This window comes from Tribolium madens, unplaced genomic scaffold (genome assembly GCF_015345945.1).
Source record: "Tribolium madens isolate multiple individuals breed KSU strain unplaced genomic scaffold, Tmad_KSU_1.1 Scaffold_11;HRSCAF=98;Tcas5.2_LG3b, whole genome shotgun sequence".
NCBI lineage: Eukaryota > Metazoa > Arthropoda > Insecta > Coleoptera > Tenebrionidae > Tribolium > Tribolium madens.
The window spans coordinates 5,160,142-5,185,141 of NW_025400975.1; the positions used below are offsets into that span (position 1 = coordinate 5,160,142).

Here is a 25,000-nt window from a genome sequence, read left to right on the forward strand (position 1 = left end):
ATTTATTACAAGATTAGAATATTAATAGTTATTTATTCGAGGAATTTGAGTGTAAATCGGACTCTTTATTTGACCGAGTGGATTTTTAAACCACGAGTGTAACGAGTAGTTTACCATCCACGAGGTGGAATAAAGCGTCCGATTTACACACAAACGAGTGAAATACAACATTTTATTCTTCGAATTAGAGTCAAATAATTTGACGTTTTGTATTGAGAAATGCCAAACAGTTGTCAAAACTTCCTTACACGGGAGAAAAACTGTAAATTTTGACAGTGTCGAAGAATAAATAACTATTTAAAATGTAATATCAGTTTATAGTAGAAAGGATTACACAAAATTTGGTTTAAAATTCTCCATCTATTTAAAAGTAAAATTTTAAAATTGTTTGTAGTTTACAAAATCATATTATTTTTCTTTATTTTACTTAATAATTTCATTTTAATTCTGCTTTTATAAAAAAGTATAATTTATCACAGTAAGTCATATTTCTGTCGAATTTCTTTTTAAAATATACTGTTTGTTTAATTTATGTATTGCAAGATTGCAGTATTTATCTTATAACTTTTTTTTTCGAATATAGGTTTATGTAAAAATGTTAATTTTTTAAATCGTTTTTAAAATGAACGAAATAGTCTGTAAAGAAGTACTTTTCTGGACCCATATGTTAATATTAAAATTGAAAAATGTCCGTAAGGTGAAGGAAATGGTGCGTGAAGTGAGAATATTTGTGTAATATTAAAATATTTTTTTGCACTAAATTATATACTTATTCGTTATAAAAAGGTTAAACTTTAATGCCTTATTTTTCAAATATTTAAAACACTTTCTTACATTTTTTGTGCTAAAAATGGACACATATGATGTTCTGCATATTTTTAATTTACCTTCTTTTTCTGTGCCATGCATAACTGATTTTATCTGAAGAAACATGCAAGTATGCGTATGTTTATTCACAAAAGGTGAAATCAGCTTGTATTAAATATTAAAACTAAAATTTGAAACATAACAATTATATTTCTGAAATTTTTGACGTTCAGTATATTAATATACTATTATCAAAAATTCGAACAGATTCAATGTATGAAAATTTTAAATTTATTATTTAAACTTTAGATTATCATTAATAATGTATATGTAAAATAATGCTTAATAGCTTATTTGTAAAAATAAATAAATAAAACCCAAAGTTCCTTATTAAAAACCTTTGTTATTTTTACAGGAAAATTATTTGTAAAAAAAACTACACAATAAAAAATGCAATAAATCAAAAAGCTTACAGAGGATTTTACTTCCTGTAGTACAATTTTATTTGATGATCCTGAAAAACTTTAGTATGCACCTACTATAACAGCTGCGTATCTTTTATATTTACATTTCAATGAATATTTCTTGTTAATTTTTATTAAACAACTCGTTATTTATTGGTAAAAAAGATTCGTTTATTTCCACACTTTTTAATGAGCCACTTAGCATGTCCACGAGTCCGCCTTTTCAAGTCCAAATTTGTTCAAAGCTGTATAAATATTTTTTTAGTTCCAGCAGAGCGCTCTGCTTATATCAAAAAACGTCCAAGCGAAGAATTAACATTCTCCCTATACGCAACATAAATTTAAAACAAACTGAATAAATTAATCAAGCAGCTTTTCGACATCGTAAACGGAAACTGTCTGCTGGCACGAAAGCTTCGTTACTATTTTATTGTTATTATTAGTAATAACAGAGCGCTCTTTTTATCTCGCACGGTTGGTTGTATGTATTTATCGACAATTCTTAATGAATTGCTGGTGTTATAAATACGCGGGACAACATCGTTAATTGTTCATTTAACAGTGTGTAAAATTAGTGGCTTTTACCTGAAAACTTATCAGAGTAACACCTTTTACATTTTATTTCTCATCTTGAAATTTAGTGGTTTTCACAATTTTAAAAAGAAAATTATTCTCTAAAATTTAATATATAATTCTGAAAATAATATGTATGCTGTCATCTGGTGGCACATGGAGAAACAAATGTTTTCAGTTTCAGAAACCGTAGCAGCTAGCTCTAAATTACTTTTAGACACTTACTAACAGATGACGCTCACTAAAGCGATTTTAGATAGAAATCGTCACATTTATGAATAAATGTGAAATTGTAGACTGCTTTTCTTTAATGGAAACTTTAGTAAAACTTATCTTACATTTTTTTTAATCTTATTTATTTGAAGTCATTAAGCAACTTAAAACTTTCAATACACTTTAAGTCTATTAGACTTTCATTTAATTTTTATTACTTTCCAGAGTTTGAAAACTAATCGAGCTTCAGAGAATTATTACACTTGAAGGTTTTTATTTTGTATTTTTAAACGTAATTTAAAGTTTTAAAATTATTCAACGTTACAACTAGTTTATGTATTTTACTGTACTGTTATTGATTTTTTTTATACTTTTTTTTCTTATTTATCACAGCTTATTACTTCTTTCGTTAAGTTTCAAACATTTTTAGGAAAATTGTTGAAATATTTACTTATTTTTATAGTTTAATTTATATTATACAAATTTATCACAGATAAAACATTCCAAAACAGTGAATATACGAGTACAAGTGAAATAAACATTAGAAAATATGCGTCTGGAGCAATAGAAAACGGATGAATAATTGTCATGAATAAAAAATAACTGAAAAGTTTCAACACGTGTCCACTTGAAGCGTGAAAGCTTCCAGAAATTGTTTTTTCTGCTATGATAAACTTCATGCTGCAATTTTTTCCGCTTACAGTTTTATATCTACTTTTATGAATAAAATATATATTTCGGTAAGAGATTATTTCATGTTTACATTTATAACAAAGTCATATTAAAAAAATGCATTCTTATTCCTACAGATTTAGAAGAAAACTGTCCTTTATATGCAAACCTAAATTTAAACCTGACCTATTTCTAAACTTATCTTTAGATAATTTTGACGAGATATTTTCTATTTTTACTCAACTTATTATTAGGTAAAAGTCAAGCAAGAATGTTTCATATTTTTTGGTGTTGTTTGTTACAATTTGAGAATATAGATGTAACTGTTTATAAACTGGAACCGTTATTGTAATCAGATGAATATGTCGTTTTGTTTACTTTTATAAATTATTGTTGTTTACTTTTCCATACAATTTTATTTGCACATTCACGATAAAATGTATTTTTTAATTACCCTAATATATTTATGTCTTTTTCATAATTTTTTATGTTTTCCTTAACGACTGTTCTGCTTTGTTATTATTCTACCTACAAGTTGTTGTTGCACGAAAATTAATTAAATATATTTTTTCTAAAGTTTTTTTTAATAATAAGCGACAAAAAAAAACAGTAACTTTATACGGCCTATAGAACTGACTGGATATGTAACATACTTTAAATAATGTTGCGACGAATTTTTATATTGCGTGTTTTGTAATTTGGTAACTTGCACCAATAATTGTTTGTTGGAAAACGATTATTAAATCAGCCATCCCCTAATTTGCTATTTCCACCACTCTGCACTCCAATGAGATCCCAAGTGAACAAATTGTTCCGATTTAACAAATCGTCGCCGTCCATAATTTGTCAATTTTCCCTCAACTCATCTACCATCAAAATAATCCATTGTTCAACGGTATTCAACCGAGTTAATTAAAAAATCCAAAATTTCCATCGTCGCAAATCTGGGCCGAAATCAAACCAGCTTGAAACACAAAAAACAATAAGGAAAAGATTCTTAATTCATCCAGTTTTTTCCTCTGCTAAACCGCGATTATTCTTACATTATCACAATCCTTACGTGATGCGCACACCATTGTTATAATTAATCACTCTTTCACTTTCACACTGAAACAAAAAGCTCTTTCAGAGCGCTCATCCGAGTTACATTCTGTTTCTTGGCTGGCCATGTATGCGACAAAACAGCGACGGCGTTTTTTGCTCCACTAACTCGAAAAAATTTCTTTAAACAAAAGTTGAAGCACGCCACTGACTTCAACTCATATTAAAGAGAGGAAAATTGTTATAAGGTGGAAAAGTAGGATGAAAGAGAGCATTTTGTCAAAAAGGTCGGCAAGAATTGTTTCGTCGTGCATTATGTATTTGTTGAAAATTTTTGTTTGCGTGTTTGTGGTCGGGTTTGCCCAAAGTGAAATTTCGCAAAAAGCGCCGCAAAAGAGACAGAGGAATCTGATTAAAGAAATGATAAATCCGTTCTTGGCCAATTCGAGACAAAGCAGATGTGAGTGAAAATTAACGAATTCAGTTTTTCAAAAAAACTTGAGTCATAATTATAAAAAATTACACGAAAGTTCAAAGAAGTTCCACAAATTCAACTTAATTTTATTGTTTTCAAATTAGTTTCTATAATTCCGAATTAATTTAAATTACTCTCAATAAATCGATGTAATTTTGAAAAACACATATTTTTTTTGCCATCTATTGTATTTATAAATGCTAAACATAACAGATCATTTTTTTTTCTACAATTGTCTTTTTTTCATAAAAAAAAATGTAATTTAAATACACTACTCCAAAAAATGAAAGGCACAAAAAATATTTCTTAAATTTTTTGGTGATTTTTGAAAGGCTGTAACTTATCGAAAAATGGTCGTATCTAGATTAAAAAAAAACATTTTGAAGTTTTACGTTTCTAGTTTTGACATTTTTTTCTGTCACGCAATTCTAAGTAATAGGGTGAAAAAAAAACTAAATTTTTATGTTTGGTTTCTGGTTCACGAACGAACGTGGGATTTTTTTTAGTTAAGTTAATGTATAGGCCGGATAGCATGTTTGTTTACCTTTAATATGCTTTCTTCATATTTTCTTTACGTCAATTTGTCGCTGAGATATCTGACTTTAAATGAATAAAGATCCTTTTGTCTTTGATCATCGATATCTCAGCAACCAATGACCACACAGAGAATACAATGGTAGTGTCAAAAATTGGAATAAATGTCTTATAACATCCTTTTATGATTTTATGAAAAAAAAATTTCAGCTTTAACATTGAATTAAAGAAAAGGAAAAAAAGTAACTTTTTGCGTTGTTTTAGTAAATCTACCGCGTATTCACTAATATTGATAAGGAGACTAATGTTTTTAGGTGTTTTTACAGCTTAATGTACCTTGCAGTAATAGCCCTGTAAACTTTTAAATCAATCCATCACACCGTTTTCTCAGACCAATTGATCAAAGTTTTACAAAAGAATTAAAAGAACAATTCTACATTTTGTTTCTAAACATTGTCTACTCTTCGTCAAAATAAGAAAAACAATTTTTTTCAGTGAATATATCAATTTAATAAATAAAATAAACATAAGTATAAGTAAAAATTACAAAACAAAAATTTCGGTTAATAAGGCGGACTCTGAGAAGGTGCCCCGAATGCTAGCAGCATTTCCACGTTGAATTGCAAGGGAAATCTTCTCAAACAGGTATTGTTTAGCTTTTTTTTCGCCAGAAACAGATATCAGCTTTTTACCAATTACATTGAGGAAATCAAAAGCTTCCTTAGACCAAGGGCCTAAAGTTTCAAAAGCCAAACCTTTAAAAATATAATTCGAAGAAATGATAGACTTATATTTGTTATGTTTTCGATGACATGCTATTTCAGCAGCAGAACCTGAGGTTTCACAAGTTTTTGATAAATAACTGTCGGCAAGGGTATCTACAACGGTAATTTTTCAAAAATTAATTAGTATTGTTCCTTGAATTTTTTTCCAAATTAAAAAAAATCTAAACCATTTTTCTGGTTTCTTTTTTCAAAACTTAAGCAGTATTTTTTTTTGAATGTTTTTACAAATTTTCAAAAAACAAAATCAAAAAACAATTTTTGTTTATTATTTTTGATTTGTAGCAAATAACTAATACAAAATTGTAAAAAAAGTCGTTTTTTCTATTTAGATGACGACTAGGCAATGTTCAGAAATCAATCGGTCCGAAAAAACGATTTGATGAATCGATTTAAAACTTACCAGGGCTATGAGAGAATACAGTGAGCTGCAGGGCAGTACCCAAGAGGGGAAATTAGGGGGTTTATAATAAACCAGTTTCGAAAAATGGAAAAAAAGGAGCATTTTTCGATACATGTTAAAAGAAAACTTTTGTCTTTATTAAAAATAAAAACGTGTACTTAAAGATGAGCAATGCTTTTTTGCTTTTCAATCTGCCTTCCTTCATTCCATTTTCTTGGACCAACAAGAAACCCCCTCAAAATAAAATCCTGGTTACGGCCCTGGTGAGCTGTAAAAACACCTAAAAACATTAGTATCTCCGCGGTAGATTTACATTTTTATTTTCTTTAAAACAATGTTAAGTTTGCAAAAAAAATCATAAACACCGTAGCACTGAAAAAATATTTGCCAAAAGATCTCAAAACTAGAAACTTAAAGTTCCAAAATAGTTTTTTTTAATCTAGATAAGACCATTTTTCGATAAATTACAGCCTTTCAAAAATTACCAAAAAATTTAGGAAAATTTTTTGTTCCTTCAATTTTTCGGAGTAGGACAATAACAATAACAAATCATAACTGTTTTGGAAATATAATTTCGAGAATTCTTGTTATATTTGGTCGTTGGATCATTAAATTTAAAAAGTAAAACGGTTTTTTCAGTTTTGTCTTTGTTCACCTTTGTCCAATTCGACAACCAAATCTGCACCGGCGCTACCGGCGACAACGGCACCTGCGTCTCCGCCCCCGAATGTGCCCAAAAAGGAGGAACAGTGAATGGTCCATGTGCCGGCGGCTTCGGGACATGTTGCATGTGTTAGTGTCCATCCTTTCAATTAATTATCCTCACACAGCCCAACCAAATCAATGCAAATCCTTTGTTGATAAATCTCTTTCAGTTTTAGCGACTTGCGGAGCGACGATCCGAGAAAACGGCACTTATTTCGTTCAAGGGGGTTATCCCAATCAATATGACGGCACTGGATCGTGTCAGGTGACAGTGGTGAAGTCACATCCCGATGTCTGCCAATACAGGTAAAGGAAAAAGGATGTAATTGCAAAGGATCGGGGTTTTGAAGTCAACTCGGGTGGAAATATCAATGTGCGAGAGCAAAAAGCAAAGGGAAACTAATACAAATTCTAAATCGAGCGAGTTTCAGGATAAAAAAATTGCACCAAAGCGAACTTTTATAAAAAATTACAAAGTTAATTAAAAAAATATAATAAGAAAATAATTAATTCAGTTCTGTTTTGACATTTTTATTTTCATTTTGCTAAAAATATGCGTTCTTTCTAGAACAACTATTGCCAGTTTTGCAACAAATTAATGCAGCGAGAATCTGTAACTTAAAATAGAAAATAAAAATAAAGATAAATGTGTAGGAAAATTGTGTTTCCTTCAGAAACTGTTCCAAAGTTTATTTAAAATTTCACAAGGAAACAACTTTATTGTACCAGATGTTTTAAAGAAAGAATTATGGCTCAATGCATAATAAATTACTGAAAAACAAGTAAGCGAAAAAACTTAAATTAGAAATTGATAAGAAATAGCAGAATGTTTTCCTGCGAGTTTATCAGTAGCCTCACGACTTATGCAACGATAAATCCACAATTGCAGGTGATTTTATCTGAAAGCAACAGCTATGAATGCGAGTTGCTGATAACCGGCTATAGATTGGTGTAAAATTCCAATAAAAAGATTAAAATGCGCTGAAATTAATAATAATAAAGTTTTGAGAGAGAAACAATTTATCATCTCTGATGTCAAAATAATGAAATCAATAAAAACAAATCATTTTTTTGTTTTAATCTATATATATATAGAGGCTTGTCCTGACTGACCTATCAACCCACAGCCTAAACCGCTGGAGACAGAAATTTCAAATTTTCACAGTAGATACCTTTTATAACGTAGGCATCCAATAAGAAAGGATTTTTGGAAAATCAACCCCTAAGGGGGTTAAATGGGGTGGTGAATTCGAAGTTTTAAAGCTATAGCCATGAAAATTGGTATTTAGGCTTTCGGTTAAAAATAAAAAAACACGTATTTTACCATATTTGGAAATTTCACCCCCAAGGGGGTTGAACAAGGGTAAAATATGGTAAAATATTTGTATTTTTTTTAAAAAGTTAAATTCATGAAAATTGGTAATTGGGCTCTCAGTTAAAAACAAAAAAACACGTGTTTTAGAATTTTGGAAAATTTCATCCCCAAAGGGGTCAAACAAGGGATGAAAATTTGTATAAATATTTATAAATTCGTCATTTTTGAAGTTATATTTATGAAAATTGGGATTTGGGCTTTCGATTAAAAATGAAGAAACACGTGTTTTAGAATTTTTTAAAATTCCACCCTCTAGGGGGTTAAACAGGAATGATAATTTGTATTAAAATATGTCATTTATTAAGTTAAATCCTTGAAAATTTGTATTTAGGCTTTCGATTAAAAATCAACTAATACGTGTTTCAGGATTTTTGGAAATTTCACCCTCAAGGGGATTGAACAAGGGTAAAACTTCGTAAAATATCCGTTTTTTTTTAAGTTAAATCTATGAAAATTGGTATTTGGATGTTCAGTTAAAAACAAGATAGCACGTGTTTCAAGATTTTGGAGAATTCTATCCCTAAGGGGGTCAAATAAGGGATGAAAGTTTGTATAAATATGTATACTTAAACATGGAATAAAAATTTGTATCAAAATTTGTCATTGTTAAGTAATATCCATGAAATAAGACTTAAAATTTTACGGTTTTTAAATAAGTTATAAAAGACGGACTTTTTATTTTTACTACGAAGTTCATAATAAATTATGTGTTGCTATATTTTGTTAGTAAGTTTCTTAGCCCTTCTGCGTTTTGAAATAGTTGTAGATGTCAAACTACCACGCGAACGAAGCCGCGGACAGCAGCTAGTATTTATATAAAGACAATTATACATACTATAAAAAATCAATACTTACCTTATTTGGAAAATATTTCAAAGCTCCTTTGAAAAGCTACAGCAGATTTTCCAACAATAGCATTACTGATTAGAACCTATTTGGCTGCAATAAGGTTCATAATTGGTTTCAGGGTGAAGCATCAAAAATGCCTAGAGAAGTAATTGCTTTATTTGAAGTCCTTAAGCGATTTACTCGTAAATTACAACTTTCAATGCTCTTTAGGTCTATTAGACTTTTATTTGATTTTTATTATTTTCCAGAGTTTGAAAACTAATTATTACACTTGGAAGTTTTTATTTTGTATTTTTAAACGCAATTTAAAGTTTTAAAATTATTCAACATCATAATAAGTTTTTGTATACTGTACGGGTATTTTTTTTTTTATTTATCACAACCTAATATTTTTTTTCATGTCTTTAAATTTCAAACATTAAAAAAATGTTATATATAATGTTATATATATACCTAAGTATACTTATTTTTTATATAGTTCAGAAGCTAGTGAATATAAATCACCGCCTCCTTAATCAAATTTATCAATATCCCACCTGGGCATTTCGTAAAAAATGCATTGGAGCAGTGATTCCGATTTTTCCTAAGGAAAAACTGAATGATTTTGAATTATTAACGAAAAATAACGCAATTAATAAAAGCAGAGAAGGAAGGATACAACAAAACCAGATACGCCAGAGAGAATTGATATTATGAGGTTGAACCCTTTAAGCTAAAAATCTGTCAAAAATTTTCCCCAGATTAAAGCGCCAACGGGAATCAGTTGAACTCAAAAAATGCCCAGGCGAGAAAAGGATTATTTCTATGGAGACGGCGATGATATAAATAAATCGATGATTGTTAACTAAGAAAATTCATTAGCTTCTGGATTGATATTTAGCAAATAAAAATTAGAAAAAAATATTTTGAAATACAATTTTGTACATTCTTTTAATATAAAATGCAAAAATGGTACATGAGCTTTTTAGTACGCTATAGAAAACTTTACAAAAAACCTCAGAAATATAAGTAAAAAATTCTACGTAATCATACTTTTATTTATTTGTCCGATATAATTTATACCTTTTTTTTTCATTACATTTTTTTTTAAGTTTTAACATCCTCCTTTATTACACCATCTACCAGATGAATAAAAAGTATAGAATTAAACGTTTTTTGCTTAAACTATTTATTTTTTCAAAAACTAAATATTGAATGTTTTATCAAGAATAAAATTTTCTATTTTTTATTTATTTTTAAGTTCTACAAAAAAAGTTACATTTTAAATAGCAACCCACTATAAAACCATTTTTTTCATGCAAGTTGTGATCTAAGGATTACAAGTATCTACTTTATATTTAATTTAAAAAAATTTACATAAATTGCAATTTTGACAAAAAAAATCGCATTTCTAACACAGAAACAAAACAAAATTTCATTCTCAAAATAAGATCACAATTTTTATCTTAATTATTATTTTCTAGAGGCAAATAATTAAAAAAAAACCGTGGTTCCATACTTTTTATTCACTCTGTATACAGGGTGTTCGGTCCAAAGTAAATATTTAAGAAATAATATTCATTCTTGGCTTTCTTAATAAATGTATTAAATTTTTTTAGCACATCCGGTGTAACCGGAAATGCTACCAAATTTAGTTTTTCAAATGGAACACCTATGTTTTTTTCCTCCAAACAATAATAATTGACATGAAAAATACTGTAAACCACTATTTATTACATTTTGCGTAACACAATGCAATCAAAAAACATCTTAAATCTTAGAATTTTATAAGGAAATTGGTAGCGTAGCCTGATTCTTATTTTTAAAGGAAAGGTGTGAATAAAAAAAATGCTTGGATACATTTAATTGTTGGTTTGACAAATTTAATTTGTCAGTTTATGAGCGAGTTCTCTTATGGAAACTCTTGGATTTTCTTCGACTGATAATAGAACATTCAGATTTCTATTTTCTATTTGTTCACAAAGAACCACAGGTTTTTTAGTTTTAAGAAGCGAACCTATTCGTCTCAGTTGTTTTTCAGTTCGACTAAATTTTCAACGATTTGGGTGAATTCTATTTGAGTATTTTTCTCTATACTGTCTTTCAGCTTCCGCTCTATTTTTGTTGCACTTAAAAAACACTTCAAGCTGATCTACCAATTCGTCGTAATTAATAACATCCATTATTAAAGATCTCAATAAGATTTATTGACAAATTAGGCTTTGTCAAACTAAGAATTAAACGGTATCCAAGCATATTGCTTTTTTCATGAATACCTTGACAAGTAAAATGCGCCTACGTTACAAAATTTGCAATAAAATTCAAAAATTTAAATTGTTTTTTGAGTGCATTATGTAAAGTAAAATGTAATAAATAGTGGTTTACCGTATCTTTCATGTCAATTATTTTTGTTTCAAGGAAAAAAACATAGGTGTTCCATTTGAAAAAGTAAATTTGGTAGCATTTCCGGCTACACTGGATGTGCCAAAAAATTTTGATGCATTTACCAAAAAAACGAGGAATGAATAGTATTATTTGAAAATTTAGTTTTTGAAAAAAACAATTAAGTTTAGGTGTTATCGGCCGAGGCGACTTGAACCGAACAGCCTGTATGTCGTAGTTATTTGGTGAAATTCGGTTATACGTGAAACAACATGCTCACGTTTTATAAAAATCGAGAATTTTTATGAATTTTTTTAGTCACTACGTGACTACGACTATACGTATCTACTAAAAACAAAGCTTTTTTAACAAAAGTTTTACATTTACAATAAAATAATTATCTCATTGAAAAATAAAACAACTCAGGTTTTGATTTTTATGATTTTTTTTTAATTCAATACATATTTCTAAAAATTGTAAATTTTAATAATCTTAGCCTGGTTTTCCTTTTTGTTTTTCTTTTGTAAATCTAGATTAGATTTTGACCAATTCTCTCTAATGGGTCCGGAACCCACCAACAACATCTGCAACAATGACCAATTCATCGTCTCCGGAGGCACCCCCGTCCCCCCCATCTGCGGTAACAACGTCGGCAACCACCGTACAACCCCCCCAACTTTCCAATTACCCCAACACTCAATCTGTCTGATTCCAGTGTACGTGGATGCCGGCACCGGAGCGTCGAATCCAGTTACTCTTTCAGTCGTAACAAGTGGCCCGATGTTTCCTCGTAACTGGAAAATCCGCATTACACAAATAGCTTGCAGCTCCATTTACCGCGGTACTATAACCCGCATTCAAAGCTCGAACAATAACTGACAATTTGCGTTTCAGCCGAAGAGGGCTGTTTGCAGTACTTCACAGGGGTTGCAGGCCAGATCCGGTCGTTTAATTATGATCCGACGAGTGGATTGCAACTGTCCAATCAAGATTACAGCATTTGTATAAGGAATGAGAGGAATTTTTGTGGTGTGCAGTATTCCCAGTGTGATGATCCAGGTGAAAAAATTGGAATTTATTTTGGGTGAAATATCGCGTTTTTCAATTTTCGTGCGGAAGCAAAATGTGGGTTAAAAGTTAAATTAAGCATAAACACACTTTTTCAATAAGAAAATTTATTGTTGCTTCATAGAGAAATATTTTTGCATTTTCAGCAAAGCAACCTATAACTCGAATTACGTTGGAACATACACGGAAATATTTAGTATTCAGTTTGCAAATCTCGTTGATTCTCCAAAATTGTGTTACAGAATCGATATTATCTGCTATGGACACAGGTGGAGGTTTTTGCCTCCCAACCCAAACCCTCGTTTTTTATCTTCTAAAACGAAATTTACTTTAAATAAAATGCTAGGATACAGTTGACCAAAACTGATCAAACTTGTATTTACACTCAAGTGAAACCAATTTAATTAATTGATTGGTATCCCTTTGATCACTATCTCGGAATGGCTCACTATTATTTGATATCTTCCAATAGGATTAAATAATTTGTCGACCAATATAATTTAGGAGTTTCAGAGAAACGATGTAACTCAAAGAATGGTGACAAACAAAATTGTTTAATATAAACAGGGTGAGACATAACTAGAGTTGTGAGCTTGAAAAGTTTCATTAAAAACTTTGAAAATTTTAAAAATTGTTATAAGGTATAAGAATCTTTAACAATTTGACAAGTGAGAACTAAAGTTTCAAATGTTCAAAAAATTTTATATTATCACGTATCCGAAAAAAAAATAGCAAGAACAGAAATCCAGAAAAAAATTAGTAAAGTAAAAATGTAAGAGTAAAAAACAGTAAACATTGCATAAAAATGTCATTTGTCTTTTCTAAACTTTTGTTATATAGTTTTTTAAGAAATAAATTTCTCATTTAGATTTATAAATGTTTTTAAATCTTTTCGGATAGCAAAGCATTGAAAATGCAAAACCTTTATCAGAAAAATTAAAACTTAGAATTTAACAATTTCTACCGAAATAACAAAATTTTGCGTCTGTAATTTTTCAACGTTACAGAATTGTGTATTCTGCTTTTAGATCAGTTAAGCTTGAAAGAAAAATAAACAATACCAACATATGACTTTGTCTAAATACCATGACTTGTTTTTTGTTTTTAAATCATTTAAATATTTATTTAAATTGGGTTAGAAATTTAAATTTGTTGAAAGAACTAAGTCAAAAATCCATGTAGATCAGTACCTTAGAGCAAAAACATCGTAAGTCCAAAATGCCTAATATTCAAAAGTAGTTTAAAACAAAAATTTTCAATTGGAAACCAATGTCACAATTTTATGTAACATTTCACAATGGTTATTATTTTCTGGAATATTTTATTGTAAATGAATCTAGCAGATTAACCAAAATATATTTGATTTTGTTTTATTTTTAGTAATAAAAGGCACTAAAAAGACTTAATACTTTAGCGCCCTACCCATTATTTTTTTAAATATGCAAAAAAGCTAAAATAACTTAAGTCTAAGGTGTAAATTATTGTTCAATGCATTTAACTTATAATATTTTTTTTTTAACAAAATATTTATTAATAGGAAAAGTTAATTGTCTTCCAGAAAATTTTCAGCATTTTGCATGAAGATGGTTTCTGTAATAGTTCTGATATTCCTCTGGTTATCGTATTTTGCTTTACTGATCGCTTTTCGTTCATTTCTAAGTTGAAAGAGTAATTATGGCAAATTTAAAGATTTTCTTCTAAATTGAAATTTAAAATTTTCTGTGAAATTTCTATTAAAATATAATTTTCCTATGCCTGTTAATTAAATCCAAAAAACTTCATGTAATTTATAAATAAATTAGCTTTTATCTCCACATTTTTTTTCTTGAGACACAAGAAATAAAAGCTACCAAAGTCCAAAAAAGTCTTCTAATTTGTCTTCTATATGTATTTGTATATTATCTGAGGTTTTGTTTATGGGAATTTTCTTTTCTTTTTGATCAACTATGGTTATTCCGGTTGTCAAACATTTTTTGGGAGCTTCACGTAAAAATTCAGTACTAATCAACAACGTTGATTGTAAAAAAATCTTTTTTCCATGAAAAACTCTGTTATTAACGATTTGTATTATTTTATTCCGACTCAAATTACTACATGGTGGTTTTATGTTTTTTTTGCTTACAAAATATATATATTTTTTAATTAGATACAATTCACCTCACTTTGGACTTAATACTTTGTCGCTCTAACATTACTCTGAAATTAACATTTCAACCTCTGTTATTTTGTTAATTAATGCCGATTGCAAGATTTTATGCATTATTTGAAATAGGTGTATTAAATATTCACTTTTAACTATTATTAAGCAAGAGATAAAATCTAAAAAAAATATTTCATCAACTTTTTCAACACCTTTAAGGTATCAACAAATCTAAATTTACATATGTTTACAATATATTTGTCAGCATAAAGATATATACATTTTTATGCTGACCCTAGAAATATCAGAGGAAATGAAGAAAAAACGTAAAAACAGCATAGTCATCATTTTTATATTCCGTAACTTAAAAAATAAAAACAAACAAAACCCGAGCAAAATGTTTATTTATTATTTGTATAACCATCGGTGAAATTAACGAACCTGCTTCATTAAACCGTCAGTCACAAGCATTTTTCCCCAAGTTATTTAACCATTCAAATGAAAGCAAGAAAACTAAACATTCATAAATTTCCAACTCCAACTCCAATTTAATTCCAAGGATAATGAATTCACTCAAAGCAACAATTGCGTTTTTAGAGAGTTTAGACAAAAACCCAGTTTGCATTTATTTTTGAAAACTTCTCTGCTATAAATTTATTCACAACGTCGTCGCTTACAATCATTAAACGCAAAGTAGAACAAACTTCTTTCCCAACCCACCCAACGTTTATCTCAATAGTAAACGAAAAAAACTTTGCCACACTAGGTTTCAATTTAACAGCACATTTCCCGACTTCGATCGCCTGAAAAAGACGCACGTCACTCATGCCTGAAAATTAAATTACAAAATTTCAGCACATAATCGGAGTCAGTCGTTCACTCTTTCGGGCAACTCGAATAATGCAGTACAGGCGATGGTGGGCAGTACAGGATCGTCAAATTTCTGTCAAAATGATTATCTTATCATTCCGATGGCCACCAACGTGGGGAGACCTGCCACCGGCCCGTCTGCGAATGTCGACAGGATATGTGGAGGAGTTCTGAGCGCCGATGTAACGCTTCAGTCAACTCCGGTTAGAAGTGAGTAACTAGTGTTTTTTTTAAATTTTGAGGTGGAGAGAGGAAAGGAATTTATAATAAAAAAAATCCATAATTAGAAAAGAAAAAAATTTAAAATTTCTACTTAAACATCATAAATGTCCACTAGAAAATGTTCATTAAAACTAAACAAACATCTAAATAACACAACTTTTGTGATAAATAAAAATAGTGTTTTTTGTGTAAACAAAAAAATTAAATAAAATGAAAAATAAAAGACTTACACTTACCTTTTACATTTATAAAATGATAAATTTCTGTTTTAAAAGAGTAAAATGTAAATGGTGTCACTTTTAGAGTAAAGTGAATAAAATCACAAAAAATTGTTTCTCATTGTAATTATTCATAAAAATGTTTTTTGTTGCAAAAAGCACTCAACCAAATAAAATTTTTACACCAAAATAGGTGTAAAATTAATGGCTTTGGGCCATATAAAATTCGGTGTTATATAGGAGCAAAACGGTGGAGGCGCCGGGAGATAATTCGTAATTTATTCCACATTGCAGCAACGTAGAATATCTAAAATAACAATTAGTAACATTAAGTAATTGATTAAAACAAAGTACTCAGTTTTAACTACTATTATCACAAAGTCGCAAAGTTGCAATGCACAAAATTCAATTTCCTGTGAAACAAATACAATTTTAGTTTACTTAATTCTGTAAAAACAGTAATTATTCGTTTGTGTGCTCATGCAAAAATTTAATTTCTAAACGGTTGCATAAACTCTGTTTAAATTAAATGTCGAATGCAACTTTTAATCGAAACGTGTATAAAATTTGAATATAAAAAAGTTTAAAAAAATCATATTTTGCTTATAAACTTTGACTAAAACGATTTAAAGATAGATACTTTAGTATATTAAGTAAACACTAAAAGATTTTGCATTTTTTTAAGTAAATTAGAATTTTTACAGACGTATGAGAGTATTTAATACGGCAGAAATAAGCTGAAAAAATTACATAAATGAGTTAGACGATTGGAATTTAATAAAGTTGATTCTTCAACTTATAACAAATAAAACTTTCTCAAAAGCAATAAAATTGCTTACCTTTGATATTAAACTGACCTCGAAATAAAATCTAAATTTGTTATTTAATTTTCTTGAAACTTTTAATATGTGAAAAATCTCGAAGTTATTAAATTTATTATCATACAATATCAAGCTTTAATAGCTTTTTTGGTTATTTAGGTGGCTTCAAAACCGATCGCTTTGAATATCAAACGACAGACTAAATTACCATTTATTGTATCAAAAATGGTGGATGCGCCGGGATAATTTACATTTAATTACATTTGATTTCCATTCAGACAAAAAAAAATTCTAACAGAATACATTTAAACACACACTACAATCACAAAATCCCGTCCATTAATAGAACCATCGCATTTAATACCACCTGACCGATAAATCCTCGCAACAGTTCGCTCATCTCATCCCTTAATCACAAACCAAATGCCATATTGTAAATGTTTGTTATAAATCTAATGTTATTGACATTAAAGCACGTAAAGCTGCCATTAATCGATCGACTTTTTATTGTCACTTTTCCTTTGTTTAATAATTAGCAAAATTTATTTGAACTAGGATTGAAATGTTTGCGTTTCAGGCACGGTAAAGCCTTTCAGGCTGTGGTTTCATACCGACAGTACTGAAGCACCAAATGATGTCGCCAACAAAGGATTTTGCCTGAATTACGTCCAACAACCGTGCACAAATAATCTGGCTTAAAATGCAACATATTGTTTCATTTTTAGACTTTAATTTGTCAAATATGGAAGATAATAGGAAATTAAAAGCTCGCATATTTCACTTTTTGTAAAAAACATGAAACGGTTCGGATTTATGAATGTTGTAAAACTTCTATTATAGGGAAATGTGAAAAAATTAATAGCCGTCGTAATGCAAAATGGCTGCCGTTTTTACTGCGTAATTTTAAGATAATAAGTATCACAATGGTGCATGTTTTTATTTTTTAGTACAAACTATGTTATAAACCAGGTTTTTAATAAAATTTTTATAAAACATCCGTGTCTTCTTATGAATTTAAGTACAACTCAATTTGAATTTCACAAAAGAAATCCAATTTAAATTCAAATTTGAATTCAGACCTTTACTTTGAATCCTGACTTTTCCTGAAAATAGTTGATTTGGGGTCCCGTTTTCAGTTATCCCAAAGCTTTCATATTTTGCAAGTTTTCACTAAACAGTTATTAAAAAAAATATGTCTATGTGTTATGCAAAAACAGTGTGCTTTTCAAAATTCTATTAATTTGTTAAAGTTAAGAAGGGTGCAATAAATAAATAAATATTTCAAAGTGGTTTAGTTTTTATTTCAAAAAATGTGGAGAAATTGTGTCGGAAGCACTATTAAAGTGAACGTGTTTTATCTTTCACGTTAATTTTGCTCTCAACTGTACATACATGTATATAATACATTCACAAACATTTATTAATAAAGTGATTTAACAATTTTTTTCACAACAAGCAAATTAATACAAAAAGTGTTTGTTTATAGTTCTACATATACATAATATTATTTCTACTACAAAAATTGTACAATTTACGTTGCTAGCGTCATCACAAATTTTAATAAATTTTTTGGTTGATTACATAAGTATAGGCCATATCTACTTGACAAAATTTGATATTACACAAGTCTTTTATATGTTTGTTTGATTTTGGAAGATTTTGCATTACTACATACCGGGTGATTGATAAAAATTGAAAAATACACTCAAAAATTAAAAACAATAAATGATAAATTTAAAATAAATTTTACCTTGCAGTTCAATTAAAAATTCTTACTAAAACTTTTTGAATCACATAGAATATGATTTGTAAATTTAGGTACTCTGCATTGCATTCTATATACAGGATGGCCCAAAATTAGCAAAACAGCTTTATTAACTCTATTTATTTCTATTTGTCCCTACCGACGTTTTTACAAAAAAAAAACAGCATAAAAACAATGATTATTATCAAAACTTTTTTTTCAATAAATGTAATAAAGATCAATGTGTAGTCCTCTCATTAAATCTGTCGCTTTTTAAAATTTAAGAATCAGTAATTAAAAATGTATAACAAGCCTGTAGATGATACAATTAATTCTAGTCGTTTAGTATTTTTTAACAAATACTCTATTTTATTTGAGTTTTTATTGTTAAACATTTTTAAAACCAACAATATTTTTTTAATTATGTAACAATAATTAACACCTCTTTGATCATTAAATACACAGTGTGTCAAAATCTGATCCACAAAAAAGTCATAAACATAAAAAAACACGTAGTTATTGTGCATTTTTGTTCCCAATTTAATTAAAAAAACTCAAACAAAGAGTTTTGTTTTTTTTTTTATTTTAGGCACAACCTTATTTAAACTTTTGATTTATTTATAAACCAGTTCCTAAAGAGATACACTATCAATGACCCTGTAATCTCCAGTTTTGATTTTTCGTACAACACTGACAAATTTGGCACTACATTTGGCTTAATTTGTACAAAATTCATCTTGCATTGAATTTAGTGTACTTTTTAGTTTACGGACCTTTCAAATCCTTACAGTGCGTTTACATAACACGAAACATTATTATCTAACATGCAATAGTTGTTTTTAGAATATTGGCACTAATTCTAGAACAACAATATAATAGTGTGAACACCGTGCTTGAACATATATTTACATCACTGCGAGGGTTTGGACATCGTTTCAAGGACACCATTGGTGCAAGGACACATTTATTCTCGTTATACATGAATGCTTCGGCGATTATTTCATTTATTTTAGAAAATTCTCCATCCCTTCTTCGAACTTGACGAAATATGAGACAATATCAAGTGGAATAGGGAACACAATTGTCGAATTTTTTCCTGTCGATATCGAGTTCAGAGTCTGACAAAAATCAAACAAATTTTAAAGACGTGACACTAGTCTAAGTGGGGATGCGACAAGGAAGATTATATCCTAGATTTTTCCGTAAAAAAATTAAAGTAGTAAATAGAACTTTATTTAACCATTATTATAATACATTTTTATACAATAAGAACATTGAAAAACAGCTATTTTATAATACAACTATTTTGATAAACTGTGCCCGAAAATGTGATCGTTTAAAACTTACATCGTGTAAATGAGTATCTGCAAAAAATCCCCCGCTGTCATCGTCGATAACAAGCCCGCAAATTGCGCCCCTTTACGAAGAGGCGGCCTCGTGAGCCTTCATGAAGTACGTCAACATATCAATAGGTAGCGGAAACACAATTGTCGAATTCTTCTCAGCTGAGATTGTGTTAAGAGTCTGCAAATCATTACGAGACATCGTAGAGTGGTCCGAAAATCAAGCAACGGTGACAGTGTCAGATCAAAAGCAAAACAGATGCTCTATTAAGTCTTGTTTATTGTATGAGTCAGTACAGTGATTAGTAGAAAAACTGTGGTTCAAAATACAGACGTGATGGTGGCTTCGAAAAACAATCTAAATTGGTACATACTGATTTCCGGGTACATCGAAAATTCCGGTCACATCTACTATTTACATAGATCTAGAAGCTGATGACATGAATGACAGCGAAAAAAACTTTAAACAGTACACGAATATTTATATTTGATAAGTGGTTTGTTAATACTAAGCAGGCTTAGCCCTTTTTTCTTAAATATAACACAGAGGATTTGATGGCTCTCTTATGCACAGCCTATTTTATGTAAATCAGATTTATCGATTTGTGATTAGTAAAAAATTACATTACTGACCACCCTGTAAATTTTTAATTTGATTTTTAATTAGGAAATTTGGCACGACGAAAGTCTCACTCAAAATTCTAGGCCAATAAAAAACATCTAAAATTACTATACAGAGTGATCCACGTAAAACAACGTGCTTATAATACTTGTGTCGTGATGTGCCGTGTTTAAGTGGGGTGGACCCTATTACCGTCAAAACTATACAAAATGTATAAGTTTATCTATACCCTAAATACTTAATTAACAATAAACATTTTATATATTATGTGATATTGTTTATACTATTATTAAACAAACTTCAAAAGATTATAAAATAGTGCCTCTAAAAAATAAACTATCACTGTTCATTTTTGATAAAAGTAGCTTTCAGACGCTCTGTATATACGAGGATGATTCAGTTAAACTTTTCGCTTAATAAATAAAAACACCATAAATTATTAGCATAACTATGTTTCAAAGTGCTGTAGATAGTCAAGGTCAAATGCGTTAATCAGTAATCAAAAAATCTGATTTTGAGTGTTTATACTTCACAGCATTTTGAAATTAATACTACCTACAGTTTTGTAAAAATTTTATATTCATCTTATTGTTCCAAGTTTAACTCTACAGTGTGTATCAGAAATAAGTGAGCATATTTTACACAATTTTACATATACAAATAAAGTGTTGTCCCATTTGAGACTTTTTTTAGAGAAATTGTGGAAAGAAAGTACCAGAAAAACAATAAAATACTTAAAATATTTTGCATTGTAAAAACACTTAGTTTGTAAAAATTTATATTTAAACATGTGTTTTAGAAATAAGTGAGCCAATTACCACACATTTTTGATTTAGAAAACAATACGTAAGTATAAGAAATAATATAGTACAAATAAGTTTTTTCAGGTTGTTCAAGAGATAATTAAGAAAATTTTAGTTTCAATAATATTATCAAACACATAAAATGTTTGAAAAATTTTTTCAAAATATTTTGAAATTTTGTGTGAAAACAGTTTTTACAGTACCAGAGAAAAAGTTAAAATCTGATCACCCATTTCTGACACACTCTGTAGTTTGATAAAAATTTTATCATAACAGTGTTAACTGGGTCACCCTGTACAACTGTTTCAAACCATGAAACTATCAATTCTCTTTAACTGATTCTTATTTTTCGCATTTATATCGATTTATTTTTTCGTTTTTATATTTTTTATTAGTTTTTATGCTCATTTTTTTCAACAAAACAATTGTAAGATAATTGGTAGAACTTTCATGGTTCTTTAAACTTTGTGATAAAACTTAATAAAACTCTATTATCTGTGTTCGGCGTTAAACAAGTGCTACATAAACTCCAGAAACTCGTAGCAAACTTAATTATTAACAATGAAATTTTCAGACAGTTGTTTTATGCTTTTTTGTCGCCATTTTTAAATATGTGCGCATGTACAGTCGCACGCAATGAAAATGTCACTTGTCAATTGCGTGCGGCTCTACATCCAGCCATCGGAACAGCAATCTACCTAACGTGCATTATCGCTATTATTATCTCAATTAGTCTAAACGGTGACGTTGTATACATGTAATATTGAAAGACGAGTGTACACTGTGCCTCAATATAAACGTCCAAAAGAGCCCACAGAACGAATAAACAAAACACCTCAATAAATCGAGATTTACACATAATATAATGTTAAGGAAAGACACTAACGGCGACAAGGACACATACATCATTTAATAGGACATAAATTTCGATGGCTTGGCGCAATTACAGGACCATCTCGCGTCCTTAGAAAGGACTCTGGTTATCGGCCGCCCCTTTGCACTTCATGAAGTACGAAATAATATCAATCGGCAGCGGAAAAACGATCGTCGAGTTCTTCTCCGTCGATATCGTGTTCAAGGTCTGACATGGAAGCAATCAATCAGAGACGGAACCACGGATTGTTGGCACTAAACTACAGTGGACTTCATACAAGGAAGATTAAATCATATTGTTAGGCCTGAGTTTAACACACGGGGAACGTAACTCTATCGTAAATTTTTCAGGGTTTTCAGCAAGCTAGTGTCGCAAAGGCGAACAGATGGCAATACATCACCGTAAAAACATTCCTTGTGTTTCAGGATCGGTTTTCAAGTGCTGGCAAGCAAATAAATATTTTGCGAATAAAAATTCATACGAACATGTGTCTAATCAAATATTCATGACTTACAAACCATTCTGAATAAAAAGAGTGTCTGAAAGTTAGAGTTTTTAAAAAATGAAAGAAAATCAATATGGAAACAACGGGAAATATTAATGTTAAATTTGTCATTTGACAAAATCACGTACCAGGAAACAATTTAAACTTAAATAAATTTTGTCGCTGTTGTTCAGTAAAAGTTTGCCCAACTAAATATAATTATCTAGTTACAAAATTTAAAATTTTGTTAAAAAACTTTTGGTTTAATTAAATAGCATATTTAAAAAATATGCAAATTTTACACTTTTATAAGTTAGTTTTTCAAAAAATAATAACAAAAGCTGTTTGTATAATCTAGTTTCTGTTCACAATTGTTACAGTTTTTAAATCAAAAACTACATTCACAAAAACTTCAAGTAAAAATTTATTAGTTGTAAAAAAAATTTGGAACTACAGAAAAATGCTATCTTATTTCAAACGAGATTTTAAAATGGATACTTCAAGATTCCTAATTCATTCTTACTAAATGAAATCACATACAGAATCTACCAATTCGAAACTAGACAGTAACTGTTTAAATCACGTTTAAATCTACAATAATATAAATTTTTTAAATAGTCTCATTCTAAATTGACAGTTTTGTTGACGAAAAAATTACGTTGAATTAAATTCAAATAGGGAATTGCATTGTGTGATTATTTTCAATAATAAATGAATTTAAAACGAAAAAATAAATTCTCAAATCCTAGAAGATTGACCCCAAAATTAGAAACTGTTTCAAACTAAACTCGATACCAATCAGCATCAAACAAAAGTGTAATTAGATTAAGTTATTTAACTGATTTTAAGTCCACTTTAGAAGTAGAGAAACCCTCTGTACTTCAATAGCAACGTGAATAGAGATTTTAGATCGTGTTTACTTGAGATAACTTTGTTGTTTGGTTACGAACACTTTATTAGATACAGAATTAAATTCATCACGTAAAGTTTACTTAAATATTTCTGTTTATTCGCAAAACTAAAAAAATAATAACGCAATTAATATTTTAATTCACGCTTTATCTATTCCAAAAAATTCAAATTATTTTAGAAACCAACAATTGCAGCAGTATTTTTACAAAAACTAGTCATTTGGCAGTCTTAATAAAACAATCGTTTTAAAGAATAATACTTTGAACCACAAAGAAGTGTAAAAATAAATCAAATACTTGTCAAAATGTTCAGTTCAACGACTTTCGCCGGCTCTATTTATGTCAAATTGCGATTTATTTTTAACTTAATTATAGTACGATCTATTTAGATGATGCTTAAATCCGATAAATGAGTGTTCAAATTAATTGAAATGAGAAAAAATATCACGATTTTAATTGGTTTAAGAAGAGTATTAAAAAAATACAGAATTACAATATACGTAAATTCTAAAAAAATACAGGGTGCGCCAGAACTCGCGCCGCAGAGAAAATTTTCAAGTAAGGTAAGATACCAGGAACATGAAAAAAATGTTTAAAAAATTCTATCTGTCAAAAAATTTTGACATTTATTTTTTGACATTTGACTTTTTTTATGTCTATTTAATGATACTGATAATCTTGTATATGTTTTTTTACAATTATTTAGTAAAGGTACAAAAATGTTGTCAATAAAAGCCACAAATAACATTGAACAGAGTTACAATTTAGGATATAGCTTTCTTGTTTCCTCTTTTAATAGCCTATAGCAAAAAAACTTGGAAAATTATATTTCCAACAGAAATAAATAGAGTCAAAGTGCAAACTTTAAACCCTCATAACTTCGAAATGTTTATAGATAAAAAAAAATTAACATTTTTTCCATGTTCCTGGTATCTTACGAGTACCTTATATGCCATTTTTCTCTGGGGCGCGAGTTCTGGCGCACCTGTATATTCTAAAATAAAATCACAGTTGTGTATAATCATAAAAAAAATGCGTAAACAACAAAATGTGAAATCATAAGGTTTTACATATTTTTATTGTAAAAACGTATTTTGAAGTGGTATAAATATGTCACTAATAATAATAGAAACACCAAAACCAGCATGCGAAAACCAATCCCTGAATTTTCGAAAGTTGTTCCATTTTCGAGAAAGCCAATGAGTGTGCACACCCTTTTATATAAGTCAGACATCGCGCCCCATTCGTCATCCTTTAAAAGGGTAAATCGCAATTCATAGTTGTCTTCCATCCCAGCCATCATCAATACCATTCAAGCCGGCCCATTTGCCCCGAAACGATTATTATAACCGACTGAAAGTTTTCCGAGTCGAAAGAGAGATCTTGCATGAAAATGAGGCTTAAGCTAAGTTTTTAATGTCGTGAAAAGTGGACAGGAAAATCTACTTAAAGGAAACAACGTGATGACGCCGAAGAAATCCTTGTTAGTCGTGACAAACATAAATTTTCAAATTATTTGTTAAAGTGGGAATCAAACCGCTAGATTAATATAATCTTCCTTATACTTCCCACCCTAGGAACTAACCACTAAAAACTAGAAGAAAAACTAATACCCACTAAGTTAAA

At 29.3% G+C, this 25,000-nt stretch overlaps 2 protein-coding genes across 6 annotated transcripts in view; one reads left to right on the forward strand and one right to left on the reverse strand.

Moving 5' to 3' along the window:
- Window positions 1-4,085: 4,085 nt before the first annotated feature.
- LOC123005728 lies at window positions 4,086-17,292 on the forward strand. The gene is made up of 8 exons (XM_044399641.1): window positions 4,086-4,230; window positions 6,604-6,756; window positions 6,840-6,975; window positions 11,788-11,915; window positions 11,970-12,095; window positions 12,149-12,313; window positions 15,318-15,542; window positions 17,171-17,292. The coding sequence occupies exons 1-8, from the start codon at window positions 4,086-4,088 to the stop codon at window positions 17,290-17,292; spliced, it is 1,200 nt and encodes a 399-aa protein (XP_044255576.1).
- A 587-nt stretch (window positions 17,293-17,879) lies between these two features.
- The window catches only part of LOC123004325 (band 7 protein AGAP004871), a 40,401-nt gene continuing 33,280 nt past the window's right edge, over window positions 17,880-25,000 (reverse strand). For 3 of the 5 annotated variants that reach the window (XM_044397558.1, XM_044397529.1, XM_044397566.1), the window contains one exon: window positions 19,555-22,186. In XM_044397558.1, the coding sequence (XP_044253493.1) occupies window positions 22,070-22,186 (117 nt within the window). In that variant the 3' untranslated portion in view covers window positions 19,555-22,069. Of the gene's footprint in view, window positions 19,456-19,554; window positions 22,187-25,000 lie in introns of those variants that run through there. The other 2 variants (XM_044397537.1, XM_044397548.1) reach the window with 2 other exon arrangements.

Excerpts from the sequence above, each read along its gene's own strand:
- LOC123005728 (XM_044399641.1), top strand. The coding sequence starts at position 4,086 with ATGTATTTGTTGAAAATTTTTGTTTGCGTGTTTGTGGTCGGGTTTGCC. Across the intron at positions 6,976-11,787 it reads CCCGATGTCTGCCAATACAG|ATTAGATTTTGACCAATTCT; the intron begins GTAAAGGAAAAA and ends TTGTAAATCTAG. Across the intron at positions 11,916-11,969 it reads TAACAACGTCGGCAACCACC|TGTACGTGGATGCCGGCACC; the intron begins GTACAACCCCCC and ends GTCTGATTCCAG.